Raw genomic sequence first — 21,147 nt, 5'->3', positions numbered from 1 at the left:
GGCTGCGTCTCCTCTCTCTGGCTGCGTCTCCTCTCTCTGGCTGTGTCTCCTCTCTCCCCCGTCTCTGGCTGTGTCTCCTCTCTCTGGCTGTGTCTCCTCTCTCCCCCGTCTCTGGCTGTGTCTCCTCTCTCTGGCTGTGTCTCCTCTCTCCCCCGTCTCTGGCTGTGTCTCCTCTCTCTGGCTGTGTCTCCTCTCTCTGGCTGTGTCTCCTCTCTCCCCCGTCTCTGGCTGTGTCTCCTCTCTCTGGCTGTGTCTCCTCTCTCCCCCGTCTCTGGCTGTGTCTCCTCTCTCTGGCTGTGTCTCCTCTCTCTCCCCCGTCTCTGGCTGCGTCTCCTCTCTCTGGCTGTGTCTCCTCTCTCTCCCCCGTCTCTGGCTGCGTCTCCTCTCTCTCCTCTGTCTCTGGCTGTGTCTCCTCTCTCTGGGTGCGTCTCCTCTCTCTCCCCCCCCGTCTCTGGCTGCGTCTCCTCTCTCTGGCTGTGTCTCCTCTCTCCCCCGTCTCTGGCTGTGTCTCCTCTCTCTGGCTGTGTCTCCTCTCTCTGGCTGTGTCTCCTCTCCTCCCCGTCTCTGGCTGCGTCTCCTCTCTCTGGCTGTGTCTCCTTTCTCCCCCGTCTCTGGCTGTGTCTCCTCTCTCTGGCTGTGTCTCCTCTCTCTGGCTGTGTCTCCTCTCTCTCCCCCGTCTCTGGCTGCGTCTCCTCTCTCTGGCTGTGTCTCCTCTCTCTCCCCCGTCTCTGGCTGCGTCTCCTCTCTCTGGCTGCGTCTCCTCTCTCTGGCTGCGTCTCCTCTCTCTGGCTGCGTCTCCTCTCTCTGGCTGCGTCTCCTCTCTCTGGCTGCGTCTCCTCTCTCTGGCTGCGTCTCCTCTCTCTCCCCCCCGTCTCTGGCTGCGTCTCCTCTCTCTGGCTGCGTCTCCTCTCTCTGGCTGCGTCTCCTCTCTCTGGCTGCGTCTCCTCTCTCTCCCCCCGTCTCTGGCTGCGTCTCCTCTCTCTGGCTGCGTCTCCTCTCTCTGGCTGCGTCTCCTCTCTCTGGCTGCGTCTCCTCTCTCTGGCTGCGTCTCCTCTCTCCCCCGTCTCTGGCTGCGTCTCCTCTCTCCCCCGTCTCTGGCTGCGTCTCCTCTCTCCTCTGTCTCTGGCTGCGTCTCCTCTCTCTGGCTGCGTCTCCTCTCTCTGGCTGCGTCTCCTCTCTCTGGCTGCGTCTCCTCTCTCTGGCTGCGTCTCCTCTCTCCCCCGTCTCTGGCTGTGTCTCCTCTCTCTCCTCTGTCTCTGGCTGCGTCTCCTCTCTCTGGCTGCGTCTCCTCTCTCTGGCTGCGTCTCCTCTCTCTGGCTGCGTCTCCTCTCTCTGGCTGCGTCTCCTCTCTCTGGCTGCGTCTCCTCTCTCTGGCTGCGTCTCCTCTCTCTGGCTATGTCTCCTCTCTCTCCCCCGTCTCTGGCTGTGTCTCCTCTCTCTAGCTGCGTCTCCTCTCTCTGGCTATGTCTCCTCTCTCTGGCTGCGTCTCCTCTCTCTGGCTGTCTCCTCTCTCTGGCTATGTCTCCTCTCTCTGGCTGCGTCTCCTCTCTCCCCTGTCTCTGGCTGCGTCTCCTCTCTCTAGCTGCGTCTCCTCTCTCTGGCTATGTCTCCTCTCTCTGGCTGCGTCTCCTCTCTCTGGCTGTCTCCTCTCTCTGGCTATGTCTCCTCTCTCTGGCTATGTCTCCTCTCTCTCCCCCGTCTCTGGCTGTGTCTCCTCTCTCTGGCTGTGTCTCCTCTCTCTGGCTGCGTCTCCTCTCTCTGGCTGCGTCTCCTCTCTCTGGCTGCGTCTCCTCTCTCTGGCTGCGTCTCCTCTCTCTGGCTGCGTCTCCTCTCTCTGGCTGCGTCTCCTCTCTCTGGCTGCGTCTCCTCTCTCTGGCTGCGTCTCCTCTCTCTGGCTGCGTCTCCTCTCTCTGGCTGCGTCTCCTCTCTCTGGCTGCGTCTCCTCTCTCTGGCTGCGTCTCCTCTCTCTGGCTGCGTCTCCTCTCTCTGGCTGCGTCTCCTCTCTCTGGCTGCGTCTCCTCTCTCTGGCTGTGTCTCCTCTCTCTCCCCCGTCTCTGGCTGCGTCTCCTCTCTCTCCCCCGTCTCTGGCTGCGTCTCCTCTCTCTGGCTGCGTCTCCTCTCTCTGGCTGCGTCTCCTCTCTCTGGCTGCGTCTCCTCTCTCTGGCTGCGTCTCCTCTCTCTGGCTGCGTCTCCTCTCTCTGGCTGCGTCTCCTCTCTCTGGCTGCGTCTCCTCTCTCTGGCTGCGTCTCCTCTCTCTGGCTGCGTCTCCTCTCTCTGGCTGCGTCTCCTCTCTCTGGCTGTGTCTCCTCTCTCTGGCTGCGTCTCCTCTCTCTCCTCTGTCTCTGGCTGCGTCTCCTCTCTCTGGCTGTGTCTCCTCTCTCTCCCCCGTCTCTGGCTGCGTCTCCTCTCTCTGGCTGCGTCTCCTCTCTCTGGGTGCGTCTCCTCTCTCTCCCCCGTCTCTGGCTGCGTCTCCTCTCTCTCCTCTGTCTCTGGCTGCGTCTCCTCTCTCTGGGTGCGTCTCCTCTCTCTCCCCCGTCTCTGGCTGCGTCTCCTCTTTCTCCTCTGTCTCTGGGTGCGTCTCCTCTCTCTGGGTGCGTCTCCTCTCTCTGGGTGCGTCTCCTCTCTCTGGCTGCGCCTCCTCTCTCTGGCTGCGTCTCCTGTCTCTCCCCCGTCTCTGGCTGCGTCTCCTCTCTCTGGGTGCGTCTCCTCTCTTTCCCCCGTCTCTGGCTGTGTCTCCTCTCTCTGGCTGTGTCTCCTCTCTCTCCCCCGTCTCTGGCTGCGTCTCCTCTCTCTGGCTGCGTCTCCTCTCTCTGGCTGTGTCTCCTCTCTCTGGCTGTGTCTCCTCTCTCTGGCTGTGTCTCCTCTCTCTGGCTGTGTCTCCTCTCTCTGGCTGTGTCTCCTCTCTCTGGCTGCGTCTCCTCTCTCTGGGTGCGTCTCCTCTCTCTGGGTGCATCTCCTCTCTCTGGGTGCGTCTCCTCTCTCTGGGTGCGTCTCCTCTCTCTGGCTGCGTCTCCTCTCTCTGGCTGCGCCTCCTCTCTCTGGCTGCGCCTCCTCTCTCTGGCTGCGTCTCCTCTCTCTCCCCCGTCTCTGGCTGCGTCTCCTCTCTCTCTCCCTCGTCTCTGGCTGCGTCTCCTCTCTCTGGGTGCGTCTCCTCTCTCTCCCCCGTCTCTGGCTGCGTCTCCTCTCTCTGGGTGCGTCTCCTCTCTTTCCCCGTCTCTGGCTGCGTCTCCTCTCTCTGGCTGCGTCTCCTCTCTCTCCTCTGTCTCTGGCTGTGTCTCCTCTCTCTGGGTGCGTCTCCTCTCTCTCCCCCGTTTCTGGCTGCGTCTCCTCTCTCTGGGTGCATCTCCTCTCTCTCCCCCGTCTCTGGCTGCGTCTCCTCTCTCTCCCCCGTCTCTGGCTGCGTCTCCTCTCTCTCTCCCTCGTCTCTGGCTGCGTCTCCTCTCTCTGGGTGCGTCTCCTCTCTCTCCCCCGTCTCTGGCTGCGTCTCCTCTCTCTGGGTGCGTCTCCTCTCTCTCCCCCGTCTCTGGCTGCGTCTCCTCTCTCTCCCCCGTCTCTGGCTGCGTCTCCTCTCTCTCCCCCGTCTCTGGCTGCGTCTCCTCTCTCTCCCCCGTCTCTGGCTGCGTCTCCTCTCTCTGGCTGCGTCTCCTCTCTCTCTCCCCCGTGTCTGGGTGCGTCTCCTCTCTCTCCCCCGTCTCTGGCTGTGTCTCCTCTCTCTGGGTGCGTCTCCTCTCTCTCTCCCCCGTCTCTGGGTGCGTCTCCTCTCTCTGGCTGTGTCTCCTCTCTCTGGCTGCGTCTCCTCTCTCTGGGTGCGTCTCCTCTCTCTCCCCCGTCTCTGGCTGCGTCTCCTCTCTCTGGCTGCGTCTCCTCTCTCTGGCTGCGTCTCCTCTCTCTGGCTGTGTCTCTTCTCTCTCCCCCGTCTCTGGCTGTGTCTCCTCTCTCTCCTCTGTCTCTGGCTGTGTCTCCTCTCTCTGGCTGTGTCTCCTCTCTCTGGCTGTGTCTCCTCTCTCTGGCTGTGTCTCCTCTCTCTGGCTGTGTCTCCTCTCTCTGGCTGTGTCTCCTCTCTCTGGCTATGTCTCCTCTCTCTGGCTGCGTCTCCTCTCTCTAGCTGCGTCTCCTCTCTCTGGCTGTGTCTCCTCTCTCTCCTCTGTCTCTGGCTGCGTCTCCTCTCTCTGGCTGTGTCTCCTCTCTCTGGCTGCGTCTCCTCTCTCTGGCTGCGTCTCCTCTCTCTGGCTGCGTCTCCTCTCTCTGGCTGTGTCTCCTCTCTCTGGCTGCGTCTCCTCTCTCTGGCTATGTCTCCTCTCTCTGGCTGCGTCTCCTCTCTCCCCCGTCTCTGGCTGCGTCTCCTCTCTCCCCCGTCTCTGGCTGCGTCTCCTCTCTCTCCCCCGTCTCTGGCTGCGTCTCCTCTATCTGGCTATGTCTCCTCTCTCTCCCCCGTCTCTGGCTGCGTCTCCTCTCTCTCCCCCGTCTCTGGCTGCGTCTCCTCTATCTGGCTATGTCTCCTCTCTCTCCCCCGTCTCTGGCTGCGTCTCCTCTCTCCCCCGTCTCTGGCTGCGTCTCCTCTCTCTGGCTGCATCTCCTCTCTCCCCCCCGTCTCTGGCTGTGTCTCCTCTCTCTGGCTGTGTCTCCTCTCTCCCCCCCCGTCTCTGGCTGCGTCTCCTCTCTCTGGCTGCGTCTCCTCTCTCTGGCTGCGTCTCCTCTCTCTGGCTGCGTCTCCTCTCTCTCCCCCGTCTCTGGCTGCGTCTCCTCTCTCTGGCTGCGTCTCCTCTCTCTGGCTGCGTCTCCTCTCTCTGGCTGCGTCTCCTCTCTCTGGCTGCGTCTCCTCTCTCTGGCTGCGTCTCCTCTCTCTGGCTGCGTCTCCTCTCTCTGGCTGCGTCTCCTCTCTCTGGCTGTGTCTCCTCTCTCCCCCGTCTCTGGCTGTGTCTCCTCTCTCTGGCTGTGTCTCCTCTCTCCCCCGTCTCTGGCTGTGTCTCCTCTCTCTGGCTGTGTCTCCTCTCTCCCCCGTCTCTGGCTGTGTCTCCTCTCTCTGGCTGTGTCTCCTCTCTCTGGCTGTGTCTCCTCTCTCCCCCGTCTCTGGCTGTGTCTCCTCTCTCTGGCTGTGTCTCCTCTCTCCCCCGTCTCTGGCTGTGTCTCCTCTCTCTGGCTGTGTCTCCTCTCTCTCCCCCGTCTCTGGCTGCGTCTCCTCTCTCTGGCTGTGTCTCCTCTCTCTCCCCCGTCTCTGGCTGCGTCTCCTCTCTCTCCTCTGTCTCTGGCTGTGTCTCCTCTCTCTGGGTGCGTCTCCTCTCTCTCCCCCCCCGTCTCTGGCTGCGTCTCCTCTCTCTGGCTGTGTCTCCTCTCTCCCCCGTCTCTGGCTGTGTCTCCTCTCTCTGGCTGTGTCTCCTCTCTCTGGCTGTGTCTCCTCTCCTCCCCGTCTCTGGCTGCGTCTCCTCTCTCTGGCTGTGTCTCCTTTCTCCCCCGTCTCTGGCTGTGTCTCCTCTCTCTGGCTGTGTCTCCTCTCTCTGGCTGTGTCTCCTCTCTCTCCCCCGTCTCTGGCTGCGTCTCCTCTCTCTGGCTGCGTCTCCTCTCTCTGGCTGCGTCTCCTCTCTCTGGCTGCGTCTCCTCTCTCTGGCTGCGTCTCCTCTCTCTGGCTGCGTCTCCTCTCTCTGGCTGCGTCTCCTCTCTCTCCCCCCCGTCTCTGGCTGCGTCTCCTCTCTCTGGCTGCGTCTCCTCTCTCTGGCTGCGTCTCCTCTCTCTGGCTGCGTCTCCTCTCTCTCCCCCCGTCTCTGGCTGCGTCTCCTCTCTCTGGCTGCGTCTCCTCTCTCTGGCTGCGTCTCCTCTCTCTGGCTGCGTCTCCTCTCTCTGGCTGCGTCTCCTCTCTCCCCCGTCTCTGGCTGCGTCTCCTCTCTCCCCCGTCTCTGGCTGCGTCTCCTCTCTCCTCTGTCTCTGGCTGCGTCTCCTCTCTCTGGCTGCGTCTCCTCTCTCTGGCTGCGTCTCCTCTCTCTGGCTGCGTCTCCTCTCTCTGGCTGCGTCTCCTCTCTCCCCCGTCTCTGGCTGTGTCTCCTCTCTCTCCTCTGTCTCTGGCTGCGTCTCCTCTCTCTGGCTGCGTCTCCTCTCTCTGGCTGCGTCTCCTCTCTCTGGCTGCGTCTCCTCTCTCTGGCTGCGTCTCCTCTCTCTGGCTGCGTCTCCTCTCTCTGGCTGCGTCTCCTCTCTCTCCTCTGTCTCTGGCTGCGTCTCCTCTCTCTGGCTGCGTCTCCTCTCTCTCCTCTGTCTCTGGCTGCGTCTCCTCTCTCTCCTCTGTCTCTGGCTGCGTCTCCTCTCTCTCCTCTGTCTCTGGCTGCGTCTCCTCTCTCTGGCTGCGTCTCCTCTCTCTGGCTGCGTCTCCTCTCTCTCCTCTGTCTCTGGCTGCGTCTCCTCTCTCTGGCTGCGTCTCCTCTCTCCCCCGTCTCTGGCTGCGTCTCCTCTCTCTCCTCTGTCTCTGGCTGCGTCTCCTCTCTCTCCTCTGTCTCTGGCTGCGTCTCCTCTCTCTGGCTGCGTCTCCTCTCTCTGGCTGCGTCTCCTCTCTCCCCCGTCTCTGGCTGCGTCTCCTCTCTCTAGCTGTGTCTCCCCTGTCTCTGGCTGCGTCTCCTCTCTCTGGCTGCGTCTCCTCTCTCTGGCTGCGTCTCCTCTCTCCCCTGTCTCTGGCTGCGTCTCCTCTCTCTGGCTGCGTCTCCTCTCTCTGGCTGCGTCTCCTCTCTCTGGCTGCGTCTCCTCTCTCTGGCTGTGTCTCCTCTCTCTCCTCTGTCTCTGGCTGCGTCTCCTCTCTCTGGCTGCGTCTCCTCTCTCTGGCTGCGTCTCCTCTCTCTGGCTGCGTCTCCTCTCTCTGGCTGCGTCTCCTCTCTCTGGCTGCGTCTCCTCTCTCCCCTGTCTCTGGCTGCGTCTCCTCTCTCTGGCTGCGTCTCCTCTCTCTGGCTGTGTCTCCTCTCTCTGGCTGCGTCTCCTCTCTCTGGCTGTGTCTCCTCTCTCTCCTCTGTCTCTGGCTGCGTCTCCTCTCTCTGGCTGCGTCTCCTCTCTCTGGCTGCGTCTCCTCTCTCTGGCTGCGTCTCCTCTCTCTGGCTGCGTCTCCTCTCTCTGGCTGCGTCTCCTCTCTCTGGCTGCGTCTCCTCTCTCTGGGGCCGTTACTTCTCCACTTTGTGCTTTCTTTTTGCTGACATACGTTGTGTGTTTACAGAGAATGGGTCCAGAGAGAATCTTACCAAACCAGAGTGAAGATCTCGGGGAACCACAGGATCCCCCAATAGAGTGGAGTGGTGGGGAGGAAGAGGAAGATGAAGAGGTGCAAAGTGGATACCAGTACCAACCACTGAACCAAGACCCAGAAGATGGAGCGCAGACTGAGAGTGACTTGCAGGAGAGATTACAGGTGATTCTGAGCTCCTACATGCTGCCAGGCGGGTGACCGGCCACTAGCCTCCTCCCAGCTGACGTGGACCCGGCCACTAGCCTCCTCCCAGCTGACGTGGACCCGGCCACTAGCCTCCTCCCAGCTGACGTGGACCCGGCCACTAGCCTCCTCCCAGCTGACGTGGACCCGGCCACTAGCCTCCTCCCAGCTGACGTGGACCCGGCCACTAGCCTCCTCCCAGCTGACGTGGACCCGGCCACTAGCCTCCTCCCAGCTGACGTGGACCCGGCCACTAGCCTCCTCCCAGCTGACGTGGACCCGGCCACTAGCCTCCTCCCAGCTGACGTGGACCCGGCCACTAGCCTACTCCCAGCTGACGTGAATCCTGCCATGTAAAAACCCTCCACAGGACCCCCTGTGGGTCGTCCATATACAGTGTGTATATATATATATATATATATATATATATATATATATATATATATATACATATACAGCTCTGGGAATAATTCTGAGTCCTCTGCACAATTGTGAAAATAACAGAACAATGCACAGACTGCAGAGAATGCACAGACTGCAGAGAATGCACAGACTGCAGAGGGTGCACAGACTGCAGAGGGTGCACAGACTGCAGAGGGTGCACAGACTGCAGAGGGTGCACAGACTGCAGAGGGTGCACAGACTGCAGAGGGTGCACAGACTGCAGAGGGTGCACAGACTGCAGAGGGTGCACAGACTGCAGAGGGTGCACAGACTGCAGAGGGTGCACAGACTGCAGAGGGTGCACAGACTGCAGAGGGTGCACAGACTGCAGAGGGTGCACAGACTGCAGAGGGTGCACAGACTGCACAGCGCTTTCACCTCAAATAATGCAAAGAAAACAAGTCCATCATCATTTACACACAACAATATAATAATGTTTTACCTCAGGAAGATTCAGAAATCAGTATTTTGTGGAATAACCATTATTAATCCCAGCTTTCCTGCGTCTTGGCCGCTTTCCTCCAGTCTTCACACGGCTTTTGGGTGACCTTATGCCACTCCTGGTGCAGAAATGTAAGCAGTTCTTCTGTGTTTGATGGCTTGTGATTATCCATCTTCCTCTTGATTACATTCCAGAGGTTTTCAATGGGGTTCAGGTCTGGAGATTTGTCTGGACATGACAGGGTGTTGATGTGGTGGTCCTTCATCCACACATTGATGACCTAGCTGTGTGGCATGTAGCATTGTCCTGCTGGAAAAACCAGTCCTCAGAGTTGGGGAACATTGCCTGAGCAGAAGGAGGCAACTGTTCTGCCAGGATAACCTTGTATGTGGCTCGATTCATGCGTGCTTCACAAAGTTTAAAGAGGAAAATGGATAGTCACAAGCCATCAAACAAGGAAGAACTGATTACATTCTTGCATTATTTGAGGTGATGAAAGCGCTGTGCATTCTCTGTGCATCCTGCATCCTGTGCATTCTGTGCATCCTGTGCATCCTGTGCATCCTGCAGTCTGTGCATCCTGTGCATTCTGTGCATCCTGTGCATCCTGCAGTCTGTGCATCCTGCAGTCTGTGCATCCTGCAGTCTGTGCATCCTCTGCAGTCTGTGCATCCTGCAGTCTGTGCATCCTGCAGTCTGTGCATCCTGTGCAGTCTGTGCATCCTGCAGTCTGTGCATCCTGTGCACTCTGTGCATCCTGCAGTCTGTGCAGCCTGTGCATCCTGCAGTCTGTGCATCCTGTGCATTCTGTGTATTCTGTGCATCCTGTGCATTCTCTGTGCATCCTGTGCATTCTCTGTGCAGTCTGTGCAGTCTGTGCAGTCTGTGCATCCTGTGCATTCTCTGTGCATCCTGTGCATTCTCTGTGCATCCTGTGCATTCTCTGTGCATTCTCTGTGCATCCTGTGCATTCTCTGTGCATCCTGTGCATTCTCTGTGCATCCTGTGCATTCTCTGTGCATTCTCTGTGCATCCTGTGCATTCTCTGTGCAGTCTGTGCATTCTCTGTGCATTCTCTGTGCGTCCTGTGCATTGTCTGTGCATTCTCTGTGCATTCTCTGTGCATTCTCTGTGCATTCTCTGTGCATTCTCTGTGTATTCTCTGTGCATCCTGTGCATTTTCTGTGCAGTCTGTGCATTCTCTGTGCGTCCTGTGCATTGTCTGTGCATTCTCTCTGCATTCTCTGTGCATTCTCTGTGCATTCTCTGTGTATTCTCTGTGCGTCCTGTGCAGTCTGTGCATCCTGTGCATTGTCTGTGCATCCTGTGCATTCTCTGTGCATCCTGTGCATTCTCTGTGCATCCTGTGCATTCTCTGTGCATCCTGTGCATTCTCTGTGCATCCTGTGCATTCTCTGTGCATCCTGTGCATTCTCTGTGCATTCTCTGTGCAGTCTGTGCATCCTGTGCATTCTCTGTGCAGTCTGTGCATCCTGTGCATTCTCTGTGCATTCTCTGTGCATTCTCTGTGCATCCTGTGCGTCCTGTGCAGTCTGTGCATCCTGTGCATTCTCTGTGCATCCTGTGCATTCTCTGTGCATCCTGTGCATTCTCTGTGCAGTCTGTGCATTCTCTGTGCATTCTCTGTGCAGTCTGTGCATTCTGTACATCCTGTGCATTCTCTGTGCATCCTGTGCATTCTCTGTGCATTCTCTGTGCAGTCTGTGCATTCTCTGTGCATCCTGTGCATTCTCTGTGCGTCCTGTGCATCCTGTGCATTCTCTGTGCATCCTGTGCATTCTCTGTGCGTCCTGTGCATTCTCTGTGCGTCCTGTGCATTCTCTGTGCATCCTGTGCATCCTGTGCATTCTCTGTGCATCCTGGGCAGTCTGTGCATCCTGTGCATTCTCTGTGCATCCTGTGCATTCTCTGTGCATCCTGTGCATTCTCTGCATTCTCTGTGCATCCTGTGCATTCTCTGTGCATTCTCTGTGCATCCTGTGCATTCTCTGTGCATTCTCTGCATTCTCTGTGCATCCTGTGCATTCTCTGTGCATCCTGTGCATTCTCTGTGCATCCTGTGCATTCTCTGTGCATCCTGTGTATTCTGTGCATCCTGTGCATCCTGTGCATTCTCTGTGCATCCTGTGCATTCTCTGTGCATCCTGTGTATTCTGTGCATCCTGTGCATCCTGTGCATTCTCTGTGCATCCTGTGCATTCTCTGTGCATTCTCTGTGCATCCTGTGCATTCTCTGTGCATCCTGTGCATTCTCTGTGCATCCTGTGCATTCTCTGTGCATCCTGTGCGTCCTGTGCGTCCTGTGCATTCTCTGTGCATTCTCTGTGCATCCTGTGCATTCTCTGTGCGTCCTGTGCATTCTCTGTGCCTCCTGTGCATCCTGTGCATTATCTGTGCATCCTGTGCAGTCTGTGCATTCTCTGTGCATCCTGTGCATCCTGTGCATTCTCTGTGCAGTCTGTGCATTCTCTGTGCATCCTGTGCATTCTCTGTGCATCCTGTGCATTCTCTGTGCATCCTGTGCATTCTCTGTGCATCCTGTGTATTCTGTGCATCCTGTGCATCCTGTGCATTCTCTGTGCATCCTGTGCATTCTCTGTGCATTCTCTGTGCATCCTGTGCATTCTCTGTGCATCCTGTGCATTCTCTGTGCATCCTGTGCATTCTCTGTGCATCCTGTGCGTCCTGTGCGTCCTGTGCATTCTCTGTGCATTCTCTGTGCATCCTGTGCATTCTCTGTGCGTCCTGTGCATTCTCTGTGCCTCCTGTGCATCCTGTGCATTATCTGTGCATCCTGTGCAGTCTGTGCATTCTCTGTGCATCCTGTGCATCCTGTGCATTCTCTGTGCAGTCTGTGCATTCTCTGTGCATCCTGGGCAGTCTGTGCATCCTGTGCATTCTCTGTGCATCCTGTGCATTCTCTGTGCATCCTGTGCATTCTCTGCATTCTCTGTGCATCCTGTGCATTCTCTGTGCATTCTCTGTGCATCCTGTGCATTCTCTGTGCATTCTCTGCATTCTCTGTGCATCCTGTGCATTCTCTGTGCATCCTGTGCATTCTCTGTGCATCCTGTGCATTCTCTGTGCGTCCTGTGCATTCTCTGTGCGTCCTGTGCATTCTGTGTATTCTGTGCATCCTGTGCATCCTGTGCATTCTCTGTGCATCCTGTGCATTCTCTGTGCATTCTCTGTGCATCCTGTGCATTCTCTGTGCATCCTGTGCATTCTCTGTGCATCCTGTGCATTCTCTGTGCATCCTGTGCGTCCTGTGCATTCTCTGTGCATCCTGTGCATTCTCTGTGCGTCCTGTGCATTCTCTGTGCCTCCTGTGCATCCTGTGCATTATCTGTGCATCCTGTGCAGTCTGTGCATTCTCTGTGCATCATGTGCATCCTGTGCATTCTCTGTGCAGTCTGTGCATTCTCTGTGCATCCTGTGCATTCTCTGTGCATTATGTGCATCCTGTGCATTCTCTGTGCATCCTTTGCATTCTCTGTGCATTCTCTGTGCGTCCTGTGCATCCTGTGCATTCTCTGTGCCTCCTGTGCATTCTCTGTGCATTCTCTGTGCATCCTGTGCATTCTCTGTGCATCCTGTGCATTCTCTGTGTATTCTCTGTGCCTCCTGTGCATTCTCTGTGCATCCTGTGCATTCTCTGTGCATTCTCTGTGCCTCCTGTGCATTCTCTGTGCATCCTGTGCATTCTCTGTGTATTCTCTGTGCATTCTCTGTGCATTCTCTGTGCCTCCTGTGCATTCTCTGTGCATCCTGTGCATCCTGTGCATTCTCTGTGCATTCTCTGTGCCTCCTGTGCATTCTCTGTGCATTCTCTGTGCCTCCTGTGCATTCTCTGTGCATCCTGTGCGTCCTGTGCATTCTCTGTGCATTCTCTGTGCATCCTGTGCATTCTCTGTGCGTCCTGTGCATTCTCTGTGCCTCCTGTGCATCCTGTGCATTCTCTGTGCATCCTGTGCATTCTCTGTGCATTGTCTGTGCATTATGTGCATCCTGTGCATTCTCTGTGCAGTCTGTGCATTCTCTGTGCATCCTGTGCATTCTCTGTGCATTATGTGCATCCTGTGCATTCTCTGTGCAGTCTGTGCATTCTCTGTGCATCCTGTGCATTCTCTGTGCATTATGTGCATCCTGTGCATTCTCTGTGCATCCTGTGCATTCTCTGTGCATTATGTGCATCCTGTGCATTCTCTGTGCATCCTGTGCATTCTCTGTGCATTCTCTGTGCGTCCTGTGCATCCTGTGCATTCTCTGTGCCTCCTGTGCATTCTCTGTGCATTCTCTGTGCATCCTGTGCATTCTCTGTGTATTCTCTGTGCCTCCTGTGCATTCTATGTGCATCCTGTGCATTCTCTGTGCATTCTCTGTGCCTCCTGTGCATTCTCTGTGCATCCTGTGCATTCTCTGTGCATTCTCTGTGCCTCCTGTGCATTCTCTGTGCATTCTCTGTGCATCCTGTGCATTCTCTGTGCATTGTCTGTGCATTATGTGCATCCTGTGCATTCTCTGTGCAGTCTGTGCATTCTCTGTGCATCCTGTGCATTCTCTGTGCATTATGTGCATCCTGTGCATTCTCTGTGCGTCCTGTGCATCCTGTGCATTCTCTGTGCCTCCTGTGCATTCTCTGTGCATTCTCTGTGCATCCTGTGCATTCTCTGTGCATTCTCTGTGCCTCCTGTGCATTCTCTGTGCATCCTGTGCATTCTCTGTGCATTCTCTGTGCCTCCTGTGCATTCTCTGTGCATCCTGTGCATCCTGTGCATTCTCTGTGCATTCTCTGTGCATCCTGTGCATTCTCTGTGTATTCTCTGTGCATTCTCTGTGCATTCTCTGTGCCTCCTGTGCATTCTCTGTGCATCCTGTGCATCCTGTGCATTCTCTGTGCATTCTCTGTGCATTCTCTGTGCATCCTGTGCATTGTCTGTGCATTGTCTGTGCATTGTCTGTGCCTCCTGTGCATCCTGTGCATCCTGTGCATACTGTGCATACTGTGCATCCTGTGCATACTGTGCATCCTGTGCATCCTGTGTATTCTGTGCATCCTGTGCAGTCTGTGCATACTGTGCATCCTGTGCATCCTGTGTATTCTGTGCATCCTGTGCATTCTCTGTGCATTCTTTGTGTATTCTTTGTGTATTCTCTGTGCAGCCTGTGCATTCTGTACATCCTGTGCATTCTCTGTGCATCCTGTGCATTCTCTGTGCATCCTGTGCATTCTGTACATCCTGTGCATTCTCTGTGCATCCTGTGCATTCTCTGTGCATCCTGTGCATTCTCTGTGCATCCTGTGCATTCTGTGCATCCTGTGCATTCTCTGTGCATTCTCTGTGCATCCTGTGCATTCTCTGTGCATTCTGTGCATCCTGTGCATTCTCTGTGCATTCTGTGCATCCTGTGCATTCTCTGTGCATTCTGTGCATCCTGTGCATTCTCTGTGCATTCTCTGTGCATCCTGTGTATTCTCTGTGCATCCTGTGCATTCTGTGCATCCTGTGCATTCTCTGTGCATCCTGTGCATTCTGTGCATCCTGTGCATTCTCTGTGCATTCTCTGTGCATCCTGTGCATTCTCTGTGCATTCTGTGCATCCTGTGCATTCTCTGTGCATCCTGTGCATTCTGTACATCCTGTGCATTCTCTGTGCATTCTCTGTGCATTCTCTGTGCATCCTGTGCATCCTGTGCATCCTGTGCATCCTGTGCATTGTCTGTGCATTCTCTGTGCATCCTGTGCGTCCTGTGCATTCTTTGCATCCTGTGCATTCTGTGCATCCTCTGCAGCCTCATTACACCGACTGCCTCCATCAGCCTCATTACACTGCCTGCCTCCATCAGCCTCATTACACTGACTGCCTCCATCAGCCTCATTACACTGCCTCCATCAGCCTCATTACACTGCCTCCATCAGCCTCATTACACTGCCTCCATCAGCCTCATTACACTGCCTCCATCAGCCTCATTACACTGCCTGCCTCCATCAGCCTCATTACACTGCCTGCCTCCATCAGCCTCATTACACTGACTGCCTCCATCAGCCTCATTACACCGACTGCCTCCATCAGCCTCATTACACCGACTGCCTCCATCAGCCTCATTACACTGCCTGCCTCCATCAGCCTCATTACACTGACTGCCTCCATCAGCCTCATTACACTGACTGCCTCCATCAGCCTCATTACACTGACTGCCTCCATCAGCCTCATTACACTGACTGCCTCCATCAGCCTCATTACACTGACTGCCTCCATCAGCCTCAGTACACTGACTGCCTCCATCAGCCTCATTACACTGCCTCCATCAGCCTCATTACACCGACTGCCTCCATCAGCCTCAGTACACCGACTGCCTCCATCAGCCTCAGTACACCGACTGCCTCCATCAGCCTCAGTACACCGACTGCCTCCATCAGCCTCAGTACACCGACTGCCTCCATCAGGCTCAGTACACTGCCTGCCTCCATCAGCCTCATTACACCGACTGCCTCCATCAGCCTCAGTACACCGACTGCCTCCATCAGCCTCAGTACACCGACTGCCTCCATCAGCCTCAGTACACCGACTGCCTCCATCAGCCTCAGTACACCGACTGCCTCCATCAGCCTCATTACACCGACTGCCTCCATCAGCCTCATTACACTGCCTGCCTCCATCAGCCTCATTACACTGCCTGCCTCCATCAGCCTCATTACACTGACTGCCTCCATCAGCCTCATTACACTGCCTCCATCAGCCTCATTACACTGCCTCCATCAGCCTCATTACACTGACTGCCTCCATCAGCCTCAGTACACTGACTGCCTCCATCAGCCTCAGTACACTGACTGCCTCCATCAGCCTCAGTACACTGACTGCCTCCATCAGCCTCATTACACCGACTGCCTCCATCAGCCTCAGTACACCGACTGCCTCCATCAGCCTCAGTACACCGACTGCCTCCATCAGCCTCAGTACACCGACTGCCTCCATCAGCCTCAGTACACCGACTGCCTCCATCAGCCTCAGTACACCGACTGCCTCCATCAGCCTCAGTACACCGACTGCCTCCATCAGCCTCAGTACACTGCCTGCCTCCATCAGCCTCATTACACCGACTGCCTCCATCAGCCTCAGTACACCGACTGCCTCCATCAGCCTCAGTACACCGACTGCCTCCATCAGCCTCAGTACACCGACTGCCTCCATCAGCCTCATTACACCGACTGCCTCCATCAGCCTCAGTACACCGACTGCCTCCATCAGCCTCATTACACCGACTGCCTCCATCAGCCTCATTACACCGACTGCCTCCATCAGCCTCATTACACCGACTGCCTCCATCAGCCTCATTACACCGACTGCCTCCATCAGCCTCATTACACCGACTGCCTCCATCAGCCTCATTACACCGACTGCCTCCATCAGCCTCATTACACCGACTGCCTCCATCAGCCTCATTACACCGACTGCCTCCATCAGCCTCAGTACACTGACTGCCTCCATCAGCCTCATTACACCGACTGCCTCCATCAGCCTCATTACACCGACTGCCTCCATCAGCCTCATTACACCGACTGCCTCCATCAGCCTCATTACACCGACTGCCTCCATCAGCCTCATTACACCGACTGCCGCCATCAGCCTCATTACACCGACTGCCGCCATCAGCCTCATTACACCGACTGCCGCCATCAGCCTCATTACACCGACTGCCTCCATCAGCCTCATTACACTGACTGCCTCCATCAGCCTCATTACACTGACTGCCTCCATCAGCCTCATTACACTGACTGCCTCCATCAGCCTCATTACACTGACTGCCTCCATCAGCCTCATTACACCGACTGCCTCCATCAGCCTCATTACACCGACTGCCTCCATCAGCCTCATTACACCGACTGCCTCCATCAGCCTCATTACACCGACTGCCTCCATCAGCCTCATTACACTGACTGCCTCCATCAGCCTCATTACACTGACTGCCTCCATCAGCCTCAGTACACTGACTGCCTCCATCAGCCTCAGTACACTGCCTCCATCAGCCTCATTACACCGACTGCCTCCATCAGCCTCATTACACCGACTGCCTCCATCAGCCTCAGTACACCGACTGCCTCCATCAGCCTCAGTACACCGACTGCCTCCATCAGCCTCAGTACACCGACTGCCTCCATCAGCCTCAGTACACCGACTGCCTCCATCAGCCTCAGTACACCGACTGCCTCCATCAGCCTCAGTACACCGACTGCCTCCATCAGCCTCAGTACACTGCCTGCCTCCATCAGCCTCATTACACCGACTGCCTCCATCAGCCTCAGTACACCGACTGCCTCCATCAGCCTCAGTACACCGACTGCCTCCATCAGCCTCAGTACACCGACTGCCTCCATCAGCCTCATTACACCGACTGCCTCCATCAGCCTCAGTACACCGACTGCCTCCATCAGCCCCATTACACCGACTGCCTCCATCAGCCTCAGTACACCGACTGCCTCCATCAGCCTCAGTACACTGACTGCCTCCATCAGCCTCAGTACACTGACTGCCTCCATCAGCCTCAGTACACCGACTGCCTCCATCAGCCTCATTACACCGACTGCCTCCATCAGCCTCAGTACACCGACTGCCTCCATCAGCCTCAGTACACTGCCTGCCTCCATCAGCCTCATTACACCGACTGCCTCCATCAGCCTCAGTACACCGACTGCCTCCATCAGCCTCAGTACACCGACTGCCTCCATCAGCCTCAGTACACCGACTGCCTCCATCAGCCTCATTACACCGACTGCCTCCATCAGCCTCAGTACACCGACTGCCTCCATCAGCCCCATTACACCGACTGCCTCCATCAGCCCCATTACACCGACTGCCTCCATCAGCCTCATTACACCGACTGCCTCCATCAGCCTCATTACACCGACTGCCTCCATCAGCCTCATTACACCGACTGCCTCCATCAGCCTCATTACACCGACTGCCTCCATCAGCCTCATTACACCGACTGCCTCCATCAGCCTCATTACACCGACTGCCTCCATCAGCCTCATTATACCGACTGCCTCCATCAGCCTCATTACACTGACTGCCTCCATCAGCCTCAGTACACTGACTGCCTCCATCAGCCTCATTACACCGACTGCCTCCATCAGCCTCAGTACACCGACTGCCTCCATCAGCCTCAGTACACCGACTGCCTCCATCAGCCTCAGTACACCGACTGCCTCCATCAGCCTCAGTACACCGACTGCCTCCATCAGCCTCAGTACACCGACTGCCTCCATCAGCCTCAGTACACCGACTGCCTCCATCAGCCTCAGTACACCGACTGCCTCCATCAGCCTCAGTACACCGACTGCCTCCATCAGCCTCAGTACACCGACTGCCTCCATCAGCCTCAGTACACCGACTGCCTCCATCAGCCTCAGTACACCGACTGCCTCCATCAGCCTCAGTACACCGACTGCCTCCATCAGCCTCAGTACACCGACTGCCTCCATCAGCCTCAGTACACCGACTGCCTCCATCAGCCTCAGTACACCGACTGCCTCCATCAGCCTCAGTACACCGACTGCCTCCATCAGCCTCAGTACACCGACTGCCTCCATCAGCCTCAGTACACCGACTGCCTCCATCAGCCTCAGTACACCGACTGCCTCCATCAGCCTCATTACACCGACTGCCTCCATCAGCCTCAGTACACCGACTGCCTCCATCAGCCTCATTACACCGACTGCCTCCATCAGCCTCAGTACACCGACTGCCTCCATCAGCCTCATTACACCGACTGCCTCCATCAGCCTCATTATACCGACTGCCTCCATCAGCCTCATTACACCGACTGCCTCCATCAGCCTCATTACACCGACTGCCTCCATCAGCCTCATTACACTGACTGCCTCCATCAGCCTCAGTACACCGACTGCCTCCATCAGCCTCAGTACAGCGAGATGCAGGATAAATGCTCGGGGCGGCTCGGCCGCTAGGCTCCCCCGCAGCTCGGGGAGGCTCGGCCGCTAGGCTCCCCCGCAGCTCGGGGCGGCTCGGCCCCTAGGCTCACCCGCAGCTCGGGGCGGCTCGGCCGCTAGGCTCCCCCGCAGCTCGGGGCGGCTCGGCCGCTAGGCTCCCCCGCAGCTCGGGGCGGCTCGGCCGCTAGGCTCCCCCGCAGCTCGGGGAGGCTCGGCCGCTAGGCTCCCCCGCAGCTCGGGGAGGCTCGGCCGCTAGGCTCCCCCGCAGCTCGGGGAGGCTCGGCCGCTAGGCTCCCCCGCAGCTCGGGGCGGCTCGGCCCCTAGGCTCACCCGCAGCTCGGGGCGGCTCGGCCCCTAGGCTCCCCCGCAGCTCGGGGCGGCTCGGCCCCTAGGCTCCCCCGCAGCTCGGGGCGGCTCGGCCCCTAGGCTCCCCCGCAGCTCGGGGAGGCTCGGCCCCTAGGCTCACCCGCAGCTCGGGGCGGCTCGGCCCCTAGGCTCACCCGCAGCTCGGGGCGGCTCGGCCCCTAGGCTCCCCCGCAGCTCGGGGCGGCTCGGCCCCTAGGCTCCCCCGCAGCTCGGGGAGGCTCGGCCGCTAGGCTCCCCCGCAGCTCGGGGCGGCTCGGCCCCTAGGCTCACCCGCAGCTCGGGGCGGCTCGGCCGCTAGGCTCCCCCGCAGCTCGGGGCGGCTCGGCCGCTAGGCTCCCCCGCAGCTCGGGGCGGCTCGGCCGCTAGGCTCCCCCGCAGCTCGGGGAGGCTCGGCCGCTAGGCTCCCCCGCAGCTCGGGGAGGCTCGGCCGCTAGGCTCCCCCGCAGCTCGGGGAGGCTCGGCCGCTAGGCTCCCCCGCAGCTCGGGGAGGCTCGGCCGCTAGGCTCCCCCGCAGCTCGGGGAGGCTCGGCCGCTAGGCTCCCCCACAGCTCGGGGAGGCTCGGCCGCTAGGCTCCCCCGCAGCTCGGGGAGGCTCGGCCGCTAGGCTCCCCCGCAGCTCGGGGAGGCTCGGCCGCTAGGCTCCCCCGCAGTTTTGAATGTGCTGCTTGTTTAAGTCGTAGAACATTATAGGGACGGAAGAGCCTAGAGGAGATGGCTGCTGCTCCAGTCTTATTTGTGTGTGTACAATATAAGGGACAGCACTGGAGTGGCTTCTGCCTTGAGATTATGTTCAGCCCGGGGGTCTCGCACACTGAATGCTCCAGTGACAGTCGCTCCCTCTCTTTTAGGCCATGCGTCTGCACCTTCCCGACCCCCCTGTGGACAGTGAGGATGAGGACGAGGATCCCGCTGCACAGAGCTCCATTCCAATGGATGCAGGTATTTATCCGCACTTTGGTGACTGACAAGTGAGCGATGACCTGAGGGGGTCGGACACTATGTTATGTATATGTTATGTATATGTTATGTCGCCGGCCTGTAGAATGACCAGGTTTATTTGTTTTTCCTATTACTCCACACAATTGGGTTGAACAGGTGTTTCGGCCATTCTCCCCTCACTGAGGCCCCTCTGTGTATAGTTATGTGTAAAGCAAAGCCGTCTAACACCACTAATGTGTTCACTGTCTTGTGGGGGAAAGGACCATACAACAGGGGTATTCCTGACTAGGTGTGGGCGAGTATTGGGCAACTAATCAGCAGCCATGACCTGCACACTGCTAATTGGGTGTAATGACTCCTATAATGTGAGGGGTGTTCTAATTAATTGCAGTGCGGCGTTCAGTTAGTGCGGTCATTGATTCTGTGAAGAAACAGGTGTCAATGATGGCCTTTATGTAAAGGAGGGCGGCAGATGACCCGAAACACATGGTACAACCAGAAATCTGACCATCCGTACAGACCAAACAAAAACAAGTCCTGCAATCGTCAGAAGACTCCTACATGAAGCCAAACTATCGCAAGAAACCCTCGTAATGTCCCAACGCTGAAGAAGATGTGTGGAAAGGTTAGTTTACCAAAGAACGCATTGGCTGGCCTACAGTGAAAAGGCGCCACATTGTATGGACAGAAGAGAAGAGGCGCCACCTTGTATGGACAGAAGAGAAGAGGCGCCACCTTGTATGGACAGAAGAGAAGAGGCGCCACCTTGTATGGACAGAAGAGAAGAGGCGCCACCTTGTATGGACAGAAGAGAAGAGGCGCCACCTTGTATGGACAGAAGAGAAGAGGCGCCACCTTGTATGGACAGAAGAGGCGCCACCTTGTATGGACAGAAGAGGCGCCACCTTGTATGGACAGAAGAGGCGCCACCTTGTATGGACAGAAGAGAAGAGGCGCCACCTTGTATGGACAGAAGAGAAGAGGCGCCACCTTGTATGGACAGAAGAGAAGAGGCGCCACCTTGTATGGACAGAAGAGAAGAGGCGCCACCTTCTATGGACAGAAGAGGCGCCACCTTGTATGGACAGAAGAGAAGAAGCGCCACCTTGTATGGACAGAAGAGGCGCCACCTTGTATGGACAGAAGAGAAGAGGCGCCACCTTGTATGGACAGAAGAGGCGCCACCTTCTATGGACAGAAGAGGCGCCACCTTGTATGGACAGAAGAGAAGAGGCGCCACCTTGTATGGACAGAAGAGAAGAGGCGCCACCTTGTATGGACAGAAGAGGTGCCACCTTGTATGGACAGAAGAGAAGAGGCGCCACATTGTATATAAAGAGTATATAAAGAGTCCCTCACCACCTTCAAGTCTACACTCACTGCTGCAAAACAAACCTACTTCTCACCCCTCATAACCTCTCTCTCTCACAACCCTAAACAGCTATTCAACACTTTCAATTCTCTCCTCCGTCCCCCAGAACCACCTCCCTCTCCTCTCCTCCGGCCTCCAGCACCACCTCCCTCTCCTCTCCTCTGTCCTCCAGCACCACCTCCCTCTCCTCTCCTCCGTCCTCCAGCACCACCTC

General features: G+C 57.2%; 1 protein-coding gene across 1 annotated transcript in view; it reads left to right on the top strand.

The window, feature by feature from the left end:
• Positions 1-7,185: 7,185 nt before the first annotated feature.
• The window catches only part of LOC142273412 (male-enhanced antigen 1-like), a 40,056-nt gene continuing 26,094 nt past the window's right edge, over positions 7,186-21,147 (top strand). The window contains exons 1-2 of the mRNA XM_075332525.1: positions 7,186-7,375; positions 19,471-19,561. Of these exons, the coding sequence (XP_075188640.1) occupies positions 7,187-7,375; positions 19,471-19,561 (280 nt within the window). The 5' untranslated portion in view covers position 7,186. The remainder of the gene's footprint in view (positions 7,376-19,470; positions 19,562-21,147) is intronic.

Source organism: Anomaloglossus baeobatrachus, unplaced genomic scaffold (genome assembly GCF_048569485.1).
Source record: "Anomaloglossus baeobatrachus isolate aAnoBae1 unplaced genomic scaffold, aAnoBae1.hap1 Scaffold_3609, whole genome shotgun sequence".
NCBI lineage: Eukaryota > Metazoa > Chordata > Amphibia > Anura > Aromobatidae > Anomaloglossus > Anomaloglossus baeobatrachus.
The sequence above is the reverse complement of the archived record's forward strand: the minus strand, read 5'-3'. Positions and strand labels throughout refer to the sequence as shown.